Source organism: Buteo buteo, chromosome 3, assembly GCF_964188355.1.
Source record: "Buteo buteo chromosome 3, bButBut1.hap1.1, whole genome shotgun sequence".
Lineage (NCBI taxonomy): Eukaryota > Metazoa > Chordata > Aves > Accipitriformes > Accipitridae > Buteo > Buteo buteo.
In genome coordinates this window covers 74,153,715-74,167,838 of record NC_134173.1, presented here as the reverse complement: position 1 = coordinate 74,167,838, position 14,124 = coordinate 74,153,715, and the positions used below count along the sequence as shown (strand labels likewise).

At 35.6% G+C, this 14,124-nt stretch overlaps 1 protein-coding gene across 8 annotated transcripts in view; it reads left to right on the top strand.

Moving 5' to 3' along the window:
* The window catches only part of PTK2 (protein tyrosine kinase 2), a 224,281-nt gene that overhangs the window by 123,810 nt on the left and 86,347 nt on the right, over positions 1-14,124 (top strand). For 7 of the 8 annotated variants that reach the window (XM_075024018.1, XM_075024020.1, XM_075024019.1 and 4 more), the window contains 2 exons: positions 8,394-8,473; positions 9,999-10,061. In XM_075024018.1, coding sequence (XP_074880119.1) covers positions 8,394-8,473; positions 9,999-10,061 — 143 coding nt within the window. Of the gene's footprint in view, positions 1-2,631; positions 2,649-8,393; positions 8,474-9,998; positions 10,062-14,124 lie in introns of those variants that run through there. The other variant, XM_075024023.1, reaches the window with a different exon arrangement.

Genomic DNA, 14,124 nt, shown 5'->3' with positions numbered 1-14,124 from the left:
AAGGAGAAAATGGTGTAATGTGAATCTTTGTTTTCCATGCTTCGTTAAACTATTATAATTACGATTCTTATGCTATTTACTAAATGGCATACAGAAGACATTTTGTTTCTTTGTTTGCTTATCTAAATATCTTACACAGTTGTGATTTTTTTTTGGTTATGCACTTAACTCTTTAGGGGGTACTTAATCACTGAAGTGCTTTTTAAATGCAGTTTTCAAAGCAATGCCAATTTAGGGGAAAAAAAAAGACTTAAGTTGTTTAAGTAGGTCATAGACATTGAAAGTAAAGCAAGAGAAATAGATTGCTCATTTTTAAACTGTCCTCCTGAAAAATTGGAGATTATCCTGTGGGAAATGTCTTGGTAACGTTAAATGAGCTGGGAAAGCCAGTGTAGTGGCTAATTATTGGTATTCGCCCTTATTGAAACACCATTTGATAGTACTGTTGCTAAAGAATTTCCACAGTAGTTATGCTTGAAAAGAAAACTCAACAAAGTTTGATAATTTTATTTAATAATTTCTAAGGATATAAAAAAATTTAAGCCTAAAATACATTTTTAAGACACAGCAAGTAGTTTTTTTAAAATTCCTAAACTCCTGGAAAGTGTTCAGTATTAAGTTCAGACTGATTTTATTCTTGTTCTTAATAAAAAAAATTAAATCCAGCATCGTGTTTTTATGAACTGCACTAGCAAGATAGCTTGTCAGCCTGAGTGAATGTTTTTCTGAAATACTGCAGCTGCATAAAAAAAATCATGTGCAGAAAAATGAAGCAGATGGCTTTTGAAAGTAGCAGCTGGTATATAAAATACGAGGCCTGTGATAGATTTCTTCTTAAATCATGTGTGCTAGCATAGGGCTATTCTCTAATTTTGCCATCTTCACAAACATGGGCTTTCCTCTGTCTCTTTTTTTTTTTTTTTAATTATACTAGCTGGAATTTGCTAGCCATCTATATAGCTAGGAAAGTGCCCATTATTTCCTAGTAAATTTTGAGAAGTTAGACCATCAGTAATTTGTCCATTTAAGTAAAAGAACAAATATTTTAAAAGTCTGACATCAGAAATTAAACTGCGCTTTTGTTTATGTGCCAGTTTTCCTTGCGGAAAAAGCTTATTAGTTCATGGTTCAGTGTTCACCTGCTTTCTTTGTTATGATTTAAGAATATCTTTGAACTTCTAATGCTCAAAAGACTAGAGACATAAGAGAGATTTTTATTCTGGCTAATCAATGAAAAATAGTGACAAAAATATTTTAAAATATTGGTGAGACTAGAAAGTAAATAAACAAAGTGGATTCTCACTGAATATCAGGATGTTAATATGTCAGGAAATATGTTATGGCATAGGATTATATTGGACTTCTAAATTCTTGTTTATTTTAAATACGACTACCCTTTCAAAGCGTGTACTCATTGAACACATATAGTGTATGTTGGGAGGGGGGAGTGACAGTTTTCTTTCACTTTATTTTATCAGAACATGAAAAAGACTTCTTTTCCTACCTCTGAGAGGTGCATTTATGCTTGGTGTTAATGTTTTCCACATATTGCATCCATTTTTTGTAGTAGACTGTTTGAGCTGTCGTGACCAAGAAGTTAACTACAAATGTGAAGCATAGGTCACACTTTAATTCTTACTCGCCAGCCTGTGAGAGAGCAAATGCAAGTACAGTTACTACTTCTAATACTGACATTGTAGTAGTAGTCATCTAGAAGCCTGAAGTAGTTTGCATTTCCATTATACCATGTTTAATGTAACTTGAATAGATTAATCCACTCCCCTGCCATGTATACACCTGCTTGACTGTAAATCTGATTTAAACTTGTTAGAACATTTATAAGAAAGAAATCTGAGGGGAAAGGTGCTTGAAATCAACGGCACAGTTTGCAGCAAGGAATTATTTTTGTCTCTATCCTCCTTTAAACTGGTTTCCAATGTGTTTTTCTGTGCAAGTTCAGATAAGCACATTCTGCTAGAATGCAAAATGGGTGAGTGGAAGCAAGTGTGTTGCAAGCAACATAAACCAAACTGATTCACTTAAGACATAATATTTTGGGGTTTTGATTGTTACCAAATGAGAATTATATAGGCTTTTAGCAGTATAGCACTTGAATTCATAATCCTAGTGTAAATCTGAGTGTTTGCCTTGTTAATCTTTATGCATTTTTATTGCTAAAACATTGTGACAATGAAGTATTTGAGATGACTACAGGCTTCGCGTAGTCTCATCATTGCCAGAGCATCTGGTCTCTAGTATGTGGTGTAACTGAAGTAGCGCCACACAGGTTTAGCAGGAGTACTTTAAAGGCTTCGTTGGGTTGGTGGAAATCAGTATGAGTTGCTGCTTTGCTGTTTCTTGTTTGGCCGGTTGGTTTTTCGGGGGTGGCTTTTTCAAAACCAGTTTTGTATGACAAGTTTATATAAATTAGTGTTCTCTTACAAACTAGGTAAAATTAAGGTATATTAAATAGCATCCTACAATTTTTTTCTGGTTTAGCCTTTGGAGAGATCCCATTCTGAACAATTAAAATGGGGAGCAGAACAACAGCAGTGGTACTTGATCTGCTTGAAGAGTATATATATCTTGATGACGTACTCTTCAGCCTTCCTCCAGGCATTGCATACTGTTAACTGAACATCCAAGCCGTAAGTAAAGGTCTGCACATACCACCAAGGAGGGCAGTTCTGCAGGTGTAACATGAGCTCACAGATAACAGTATCTCCAAAACCCACAGATCAGGATTCATCCTCCTTCCTAACATACTTCTGAATTTGTAGTAAACAGAAAAAAATGGTAGAATTCTTTAGATTTGCCAGAGTTTCATTTTTGTGTCTTTGTATGTATATAGGCTTTATGCTTTTAAAGATTGGGCCTTTTTTCTCTGAAACAGACAAAAACTATTCTCATTTCTCTCATTTAACTATATTAACAACAATAATAATAAAAGTAATAATTGAGCAAACACAAGAGACTTCTAGGAAAACTATTCCATTTCCTTGTGGCAGTGTGCTTAATTACCATTAAATTATCTCTTGCGTCTCTTCCATTTAAAATTTGTTCGGGCTTTTTCCTTAGGAGGTTATGCAGCTTGTGCTGAACCTCTTGCAAAATTCTTATCTAATCTTTGCACGAGCATTAGTTCATGCATTGATCTAATGCCATCTCAAACAAAATAGTCGAGAAAAATTAAAGATGATAAGAGAAGTTCTCATTAGTATTCTGGGAGTAGAAGTTGAATCCACTTTTTTTTTGTATTTGTTTTTTTTTGTTTCCTTAGACTTACTGATATTTCAAGAAGAGTGTGTATGGACAGGTTTCTGAAAAAAGCAAGATAAAATTAATTCCTTCTATCAATTTCTTACCTTTGCTATCCATAATAGGACACTGCTCAGTCTAATTAGACCACAAGATTATGGCCATCGGCCTTCTGAAGCTTATAATCTCTTTGTATACCTTCCAAAGTTTAAACACAAAAATAAATAGGTGTATATAATGTATATGTAGTGCTTTATGATAATCAAGTGCAAGTATTAATTTTGATGAGAGGATGTCATGGGTGATATTGTGAACACTGCTATTAGTCACTTGTGGACACTGATGGAGGCTATTTTTTCTGTTTTCACCTCATTTCTTAGGCGCATAAAGGCATTTTTATCTCACTCTTCAGGTTGAATACTGCAGTGAATTTGAAAGACTTGAAACTCCACGTTAATGTACCAAGGAACTTCAGAAACAACACCCACCCACATACACACCCACACACCCACCCCCTGCAATAAATCAGCAAGGGAGAATCTCTGAAATGTGAGATGGAAGGAATACAATGTAATTTACACCAGCTTTATGAAATATCTGTGTTTGTCCATCTCTTCTGGACTGGGATGTGCAAAAAAAAAAACCCCTTTTTTCTGCTTGTCACCCTAACAAAATTATGCACCCAAGTAGGCAACTGTGCTTGCAGCATTATGATGAAAATGTCTCGCTTTTGTCTTGGAAATAAGCTGAGAATTTTCACAATACTTATTTTTTCTTCCAAATTGTTGGAATGGGAAGGGTTTTTTAAATTTTTGTAGTCAAGTTCTGGTGCTTGTAGTTGCAGAGTCAAGCTGGGAAGACATGAATAGAATTTGCAAAAGCTCACAAGCCGGAGGGCAAGAGGAATGAAACCCCAAATTTTAAATGTTTGGGTAATGTTCCTTATTTATTTATGGAAGAGTGGTTACTTGAGGCTAGCAGCATTTTAAAATATGTTTGCATGAAACTGAAGATGTTCTTAAGCTGTTTAGTTTAACAAATGAAGTCCTTCAGTACTGGTATCTACGAGGCAATGAGCTGTGAAGATAAATGAATACATATTTGATCATGATATACTAGTAGCCTCAAATTAGCATAGTTTCTGCAAGGGGAAGTTTTATATGTCAGGATTGACAAAATATTTTGCTACAGCTAGTTCTTTTTGGTCTCTGAATACCTCAAGGAATGGGTAGATAACAGCTTTGAAATTTCCTGGTGATGCAAAATTGTTGAAATGGTTCAAAAAATTGAATGCATAGTTAAAAAAAAGTTTAATTAAATATAAGTGAACTAGCCAATGGATATTTGATTTGGGCAGATGTAAGGTGGGCTAGCTAATGGATTTTTGTGAACAGCTATGTTAGCTTTTTAGGTGAAGTAAGTTGGCGTATACATGAAGGTGAATTCTCAGGAAAGGGGTAAGAGAATAAAATGAAAGCTTGTATTTAAAGTATGATTAAAGTTCATTAAACCTCGCTATGGATAATATAATCAAGAAGTAAGCTGATGATAATTTCTTTTAACTTGATACATTTATAGAATATGGGAATCCATATAAGAACTGAACTCACGTAGAATTTGCATCTTCAATTTGTTTCTTATTTGTCAAATATCCCCATGTAGACCTGCAGACAAGGGGTACTGTTCTGTTGTTTGCCACCTATGTGTACTGCAGGGGTCATTTACGGTAATAACATGGGAACCTGAAAACTATTTTCCTGATCTAAGTGCTCTGAGCTTGGGTCTGACAGTTTTAATGCAGCACAGGTTTCATATACTTACTGATGAACAGAAGTTCTTGTTCATTTTTCTGTTGAAGTTACTATGTTGTGCTGTTTGTGAAGATATCTAGACGGTAGTTCGTATTTAAACAAATCATGGTTATAGAAGATTTTCTCTTAGAGAAATATTATGCCATTACTGACAGGTGCAGTTCTGCAGTGGAATGAAGAGTAATTGTAAATGGACAGTAGTTGAGATAAGATACTACTCAAAATCTCTGCATTTCTTGTCTTGTTTCCAGAAGTGCCCTTTCCAGGGAGACTTCTTCCCATTTTGACACTTGATGATACTGAGCAGTACAGGCTGGTCAGAAATGCCCGATTTTCTGGATTGCCAAATTTCTTGAAAATGCCTCCAGGTGTTGTAATGACTTTGAGTACAAGGGAGATTGAGCTTCTGCAGAGAGTTCAGCAAAGGGCCATGAAAATGATGAAGGGGCTGGAGCATCTTTCCTCTGAGGAAAGGCTGAGAGAGCTGGGACTGTTCAGCCTGGAGAGGAGGGATGGTGCAGAGGATGGAGCCGGGGTCTTTTCAGTGGTGCCCAGTGCCAGACCAGAGAAAATGGGCACAAACTGAAACACAGGAGGTTCCCTCTGAACATCAGGAAACTTTTTTTTTTCTACTGTGAGGGTGACTGAGCACTGGCATAGGTTGCCCAGGGAGGTTGTGGAGTCTCCATCCTTGGAGATACTCAAAAGCTGTCCTGGGCAACTGGCTCTAGGTGGCCCTGCTTGAGCGGTGGGGTTGGACCAGAGGACCTCCAGAGGTTCCTTCCCTATGCGATTCTGGATGATTCAGATGGGAGAACTCTTCACTCACTTCGTTTCATTAGGAAGTCTTTAAACCTGATGCTGAAGAACAGGACGTTAAATTCCCCCTGCAGAAAATATTTCTGCAGTGCCTTCTTTGCCGAGTCTTTCAGATGAATGGAATGTGTCTGCCGTATCTTATGAATAAATAGATAACATGATTTAATTTCATTTAGGTTGGAGAAGACCTTTAAGATCGTCTAGTCCAACCGTTAACCTAACACTGCCAAGTCCACCACTAAACCATGTTCCTAAGCACCATGTTTACATGTCTTTTAAATACCTCCAGGGATGGTCACTCAACCACTTCCCTGGGCAGCCTGTTCCAATGCTTAATAACCCTTTCAGTGAAGACATTTTTCCTAATATCCAATCGAAACCTCCCCTGGCACAACTTAAGGCCATTTCCTCTCGTCCTGACAGTTCTCTCTAATTTATACAGGGTTGTTTGTAAAGGATTTCATAAATTAGAAGACGTTTCATCCATTAGAGCAATGACTCTTTACTTGGCTAATGCATAGGACTCTTTGCACTTAGGGACCTTCATGGTTCTGAACAAAAATACAGAATCAAAACATCTTGACTTCCTGGAAGATGCATCTTTCAGTTTATATCACTTACAGCCATTGTAATTACCTGATATAGCGGCGGCGGCAGCAGCGCTTTTTTTTAACCTTTAATGAGACAAATCTTTGTAAATGTTGCCAAACTCAAATAGAATGTTGTTTCACATGAGAAGGTGTTTGGTTTTTTCAATTGTAAGCATAATGAAGAAAAAGACAATTCTTAATTTTACATATTTTGTGTATTACTGCCACGGGAATACAGAATGACCGTTTACACATGTGTATACAAATAGCAAACTATGTGATGGTGAAGGACAATTTTTTCCTCTACTGTCTTCATCAGTATTTGTAGGAATTGACTTGAGAAGGGTTAAAAGCTTATTGTTTTGTCATGTTGAGTACCTGTATGAGTTCAAATGCAAGAAACTTTCTCCTGATGTTGCAGCTATTGCAATAATTCATATTCTCGCTCTTGCGCATATTTCTTCTTTCACATCTTTCAATAACAAAAATTTTTCATGCCCTTCATAACTAGGAAGGTCTTATGTATTTGTTGCTTTGTAGTCTAGGGCTGGATCCAGCTGTCACATTGGTGGTGAGAGAATGCGTGCTCATGCGTTACTGGGAGGGTGCTGACTGGAGAGGACCTCCAGCTGTTGAATCTGTTGCTGTACTTATCTTTTAAATTAGTAATTTTATAGCAGTAGCAGTTTGAAATAGTTTTTCTTACAACTTGTCATCACTCAGAAAAAGCATTTTGTAAAGCGTATTGCTTTCATAATGTATAATCTCCTCTTTCATCTGCAAGTCAGTTGTGGATTTTTGTGATACTTCAGGACTTTCTGCAACTTTAGGATCTTAGACTTCAGGATCTCTATAGCAAGTTTATGATTTCATAAGACAGAGGATAACATGAGGCATTAAAGAAAAGTTGTACTTCTGTAGAGTTATGTTACTGGTAAAAAAAACACCTGTTGCACAGAAGGCAGGATCAGAGTTAAATTCTTCAGCACTAGTTCTGTTCTCTCTTACTGTCTTTTTTTTCCTTGGTTAGTAACTGAATAAATTACTTACTCCAATGTGATGAAAGTATTACCTAAAAAGTAGGCTTTCTGCCTACATTGATATTAGTAAATAAAACAAGTCCAGGACATGTGATGAAGCTTTGACCCACCATAGTCCATCTTGTTGAATATTTGGCATGCTCTGTGGTACAGCTTTTGCACATGCCACTTTACCACTCTTATAGACTGTGCCCTAGCACAGCTGGGGGATGATGCATGCCAGCAGTGGTCCAAATATGCTGGTTTGTCCCAACCATCCTTCTCGGGGGGGATGACCATTTGGCCTCGTCCAGGACAGAGCACACTCCTCGGCCTGTTTTATTTCCTACTGTAGATGGTAACCATCTAGTTTCACTCTTGTTTCTTCTTCTTGCTAGTTCAAACATTATTTTAAGTCAGTATGTAGTGTGGTTTTCACATGCTACTCTTCTTACTGCTATTTTTATTTTCACAGTAATGCACGGACATTTGTCTGTTTTATATGCATGATTAGATGCACCTACAAAATTAAAAACTGTTGACCAAGATGGTTCAAGAATGCAGCATATATTCACGTATCTTGAATGCAGGTGCAACCATCTGCTCGGCGTCTTGTGAAGATTTTTATTATATTCAATAAAACATAGGTAATACTGATGTAGATAAGGAATTTTTAAATTAAGTTTGTTGCAGTCAAAATGGTTTTCTTACAAAACTGCAGCTCATTTGTGGAGAATATGAACATAACTTCTTTTTTCTCTTCATGCACTCTGAATAGTCATTCCAAAAAATTAAACTTAAGACGTATTTATTCTAAAGTTGTTTGGGCAGTATTTTAGTCTGTATTGGCACTGAACTGATCTTTCTGTGATACGTACCTACTTCTTTTGCTGTAGGTGAAAAATGACTATATGTTAGAAATAGCAGATCAAGTGGACCAGGAAATTGCTTTGAAACTAGGTTGCCTTGAAATCCGGTAAGCTGATAATTTCATTTATTATTCAACATGTTTATGACAGAATGTGTACATTAATTTTGAAACTGCTTATAGTTCATCGATTCCTGACAACTATAGTTGAATAAAACATCATAAGACTTTTTTGCTGCAAAGTAGTTTGAAGAAAAACTGAATGGACTGTATTGCAACCAATTTCTAGTGATTTTAAAATTAACATTAATTTTAGAATTTTAATTAATTACATCTTTATACTGCCTTTTGGGTGAATTCTTCGTCTGAATAATTCAAAGGCCTGTAGAGTACAGTGAAGTACACTTAAAAAAATGCATGTGGTGTTATTTAGCAAATAGCCTTGTCATTGTGCATATATAAATCCTACAGCTAAAGAATGTAATTAAAGATAAATGCTGCTACCTTTCTTCCCTGCATTTACTTAATTTTTAATGTGCTGTTTTCAAATGATTAAATCTTAAGGATTCTTTTGGGTGGTTTTGGTGTTCTTGTCAACTGTATAGACAGCTGGAAAATAAAGATAAATTTATCAGATTAAGAGATCCTTGAGAGAGTTCCCAGCACAGCTTTTGAAATGCATGTTTTGGTTTTTGCTAATTCATGGAGAATTTGCAGCCTGAAACATTTGCTTTAGTTACGCTGTTGTCTCACACAGGGAGATTAGGGGAGAAGTAAAATAGATAAATTAATGGCAAATGTAAACTTGTTAGCAGAGAATAAAAATGTCCTTTGAACACTTATTTTCCAAAATAAAACAAAGTTTAGGCTTATGAAATTTCCTACGTATCGTAGGAGAACCTGATGTCTTCACTGTAAGTTTTGCTGGTAGCCCCAGAGGAAGCAAAAATTCTTTGTGTGACTGCAAACTCCTTATTGCACTTAGAAAATTGTTGGTGCTTTATTTCAAAACACGTAATGAGTGTAATAATCCATGATTATTTTATGATCCAAATCGTGCTTTCTATGGTTCTCATGCTGTGGCTCTTCAAAGCATTTTCATGAGCTATTTCTAGTAGATGACTACTAAGACTGTCTTACCATGAGCATTACTGGTCCACTTTCTCAGTGTAAACAATGATCCCAGCCCTCTCCCAACAACAGCTACTCATTCTCGATTTATTAATTTATTTTTTTATATGAACACGTCTGGTTTGAAACTGTTAGTTTTCATCATTCCGTGCTTCCTTTGCTTCTCCCTGTTAAATGCAGAGACACAAGTGCTGTTAGAAAGGAGGGAGATAGTGTTGGAGGTAGAAAGGAGCTGGTGAAGGGCAGGTTAGATCACTTCTTTTGGTAGCAGTGTACTTAAGCTGGATTACAGTGGTTCTGAAAATGCAGTACTGCTATAGTCCTGTGTAATGTTCCATACATTAAATTATTTTGTAAAATAAAAATCTGATCTGTTGAGATAAAAACATTCTGCCAATGTTTCCTGATGGTAAGTCTCTGAAAGATTTGACTACATTGATGTTGTAGTTTTAGGCTGGATCATCCAATAATTGTCACTTTCAAATATTTTTCCTGACTTCAGGAGATCCTACGGAGAGATGAGAGGCAATGCATTAGAAAAGAAGTCCAACTATGAAGTGTTAGAGTAAGTATTGTGTTCTAGCTGGAGGTGTGAACTGTTTCTTAATCAGGAACATTAAATTCAGTTCAATAACAGAATGTTTCTGTTGTAATTTTTTATTCCATGAAGTTTGTTGAGATCTTTGAGTGCTTTAATGTAAGAAAAGGATGATGAAACCTATTGAGGTATAGAAGTAGGAAGAGCACCTTTAACTCTGGTCCAGGGAAACAGAGTTGGAGTTGTTTAAACTTGGATCAGGAGGCTTTTGATGATGTTTTTTCAATTTTGCTAATGTTTATGGGTTCATCAAGTCCAGTTCTAAGGTGATTTTGTTTCTAAATGTTTTTCTGTGCATAGTTGCATTCTTCAGTTGTGACTCAACTGTGGTAAAGTTTGAGTTACTTGAAAATGTTTGTGGTACTGTTTTTATTTCTGTTTGCTCAGTACATGGATTTCCTGAATTGTGACCTTGCAGTTAGGAAGTTTGTTAGTTATCTGTGTGTCACAAATTTTAAGATGACCAAGAAACGTCCTTATACTGAAAGTATTTTGGTTACTTAATCGTGTTGTATAGTAGATGGCTTTAGTCCAGACAATCCAAAGTCCTTTAGAAGCTTCAGGGATTGAAAACTGATTTTATTTGTATTAATTTAGTGGAACAAGCTTCATACATACATATACCAATGATCTGCTCTTCACTACTAATTATCCTTGTGAAAAGATGCTCTACAGTTTAACATAAAATTGGGATAAAAGGTTGGTGTAGCCGTGAAGTGTCTGTTTTTTACTTTATTTTTGATAAAATGTGTGCTAACTTTTAGAGTGTGAAATTAGAGAATTTGGAGGTGGAAGATAAGATTTTTCACCACAATGAATAAGTTCACAAGGATTTTTGAGGAAACTGTATGCTTTTAATAGGTAAAGATAACTTTAATGAATTGCCTGCTTATTTCTGTAGTGCCTGCTATTTATATAGTGCTCCTCTATCTGTGCAGAATTCTTAAAGCTTTGTTTTTGTTTGAATTAGGGGTTTTTTTGAAGGACTTTAGTTTTCTGTTGGTAACCACTAGTAGAAATATCCTGGTTGAGGAAATGTCTAACAAAACGATTCTGGACTAATAAAGATGAATGGGATGAGCAGATAGACAAGGCTAAAAGGTGATACAAAAAATTTTTTAAAGTACCATGAGTTACAGTGGTTGCAGTTTACATATGTTCCAGTAAGAACTTGAGAAAGGTATTTTTAAGTCAGTTATTTGGCAGCTCAGAAGCTACAAACATTAGTAATTAGGTTAACAACTTCGGAAACAATGAGGCAAATGAAACAAGGGTCATAACAGATGACACAAAGTATTAATTAATAATTGTAACAGATGAGAGTTCCTGGAGGACTCGGCATGGGGCTGCTTCCAGCTTAACAGTGACTTGTTTCTTTCGGTGCGTGTGTTTTCCAAACAGTAACTGTTTTGGTAGGAAATAACATAATTGCTGCTGTGAAAGACATAAGTGAAGCAAAACCCTGATATGCAAAATCTAGCAGCTTAATGCCATGCAAAATTGGAAATGTAGAATTGTCCACTTCAAGATCATTTTTAAGTTTTGGGGTGTTTTTTAGGCAGAATGTGTTTTGTATGGGATTTAGCTGGGAGAGATGAAGGATAAAAGCACCTTAAAGTGGCTATAGAGAATTATAAGGTAGTAAGAGTCTGCAAAAAGTACCAGCTATCTCCAAAACGTACTCATTCGATCTTACCATCTTAATAGCATATAAAGGTTTATCTACATAAGTAAAATTTATTTCTCAAGTGAGGCTTTTTGTTTGTTTGGGGGGGGTGGGTTGCTAGTTTTAGTACATCATGAGGCACTTAAGCAGCTGAGTGCAATTTTTAAATGACACTTTTTTGTATTTGGTGTGATTGCTTCTTGCCTGTCTTTGTCAGATGTCTACTTGATGTATATTCATCTTTGATCAGATTTTCATACAAGACCAAATCTGGATGGGAAATGGTAGATAGAATCAAACTGTTAAGTAGTCTTTAATAGTTGGGCCTTCATGTAGTGAAAGAAGAATTTTTTCATAATAAGTGTGAAGCCTGTTAGCATAGAACAGGGATAATTACAAGTACAAAAATGGGAGCTATATGAAGGAACAGCTGCAGCCACAATTTTGTAAAAAGCATGTTAAAGTCTATTATGTTAATCTAACATTACTTTTTTGTTGTAACTTCAATTGAGATGAAAAATAGAAATAAAGATACATGTTGCCTAAAGCTGCTTATCATTATATGACAAGCAGTATCATCTATCTGTAGTTGGTATTTTATTAATCCCATTGAAGTTTATACATTTAAAAAAAAAAATACATTTAAGCCCAAAAGTAGGATGGAGTAGATGAGGTTAAATAAAAAGCTGTAGTAGAACTGTATGAACCAGGATCTCACTGCTAATTATCTCTTGCTGGCAATCAGAAAACAGATGTCTTGAGTTCTTAATCTGGAGGACTGAGTTGGTGTGTATCCCGAGCTAGCCATTTTACTCCCACGCAGTGCAGCTGAGGAGGGAAGGGAAGGAGTTTGTAGCGTTGTGCATTTAAAACTGTTTGTATGTTCCAATTTCCAATGCTTATTCCCTTATTTATAGGTATCTATAGTTTGTTGTTGACTATGGTATTAAATCTGTATGCTTCTTATGTTAAAAGTCTCTTCCAGTAAATAAATCTCCCATCTCAGTTAAACACAAGATATGCTTTATTAACAATTTTTATTGAGTTGTGTTTTGTTGTACTCTGCATAAGATTTTTTTTCTGAATTTGTTACATACAGATCTGTGCAAAAGGCTACTCTACAACTCTTTTTAATAATGAATCGAATCAGGTTGTCGCAGCCGTGTCCTGCGGTACTGTTAAGATGAGTAATGCTGGAATGATGTAGGGTGCTTCATTTTTGAAAACACCACTTTGCTCTCAAATGCTTAATGTTAAACTAATATATTCCTTGTCAAAATATCTTTGCATGTTATTTAGATGGTAATAGTGTGTTAGATTTATTTAACTGTGTGGGATGATAAACCGTATATAATTTGCATTTGAGAAGAAATGCATAAAAGGAATTAACATTTATGGAAGTTTTATAATCTTTCAGCTTAGTGTCATTGCACAGATGCCAGTGTTCGCTGCTGTGCATGAATGTTCTGGTCCTCTTAGTTGAGGATGTTTTTAGTATGGTTTGTGAAATTGTATATTAACTTGTCTTCAGGGAGCTTTAAAAATACCCTGTTTTATTATTTTGAGTAAGCTTTTTTTGTTGACTTTAATGTTGGCTTTCTTCTTGGGCTGTTAGGTAGCAGTAAATACACACTGTATATCTCAGGCTCACTAATGGCTTTGTTTTTCTTTGCCAAATGTAAGAATTCCAGATGTATTTCTGTTTATGTTCAAAGCATGCAGTCATGGAAAGCTTGCTTTCATACTCATTTCAGAAGATAAGCGTGTTTGTTTAAAAGAGATTCTAACCTCTTAAATTTAAAGGAAAAAAGTCAGTAACACCTTTGAGAGGCAAGGATATTAGTCCTTTTCCTATTTACATTTTTCTTCTAGTTTTTTCCTTTTTCTTGTGCAAATTTTCTGCTAATACTATACACCTAGTTCACAGTCATGCAACACCTGTTACACCTAGTTGTACAAAGATTTTCTTCTGCACTAACATACCTCTGGCAACTTCTCAGGCATCTCTCTTAGCTAATATTTAGTTGTAGTGATACATACACACATCAGATGTAAGCTAGGCACATCTGAGCCACAAAAATATTTAATCCCTATGGCTCTGGGTTTCAAACCAGGGCTGCAACCCTATGTATAAGTGTGAAGTGAGCTCGATGTGTATCAGTGTGCAAAATCTGAGTTCATGGACAGAATTAGGTTCCTGATTTACAGATGCAAAAAGTGAGATTACTTGCAATAAAAAGATAGGAATTTTAACATTAGATGCTTAAAATGAGGAAAAAGTGAGTCAAAATTTAAAAAGAAATTAATTATAGTGCTGCAAAATACTGCACAATGGTTTTTATATTAATGCTGTGTGTGTTTTTG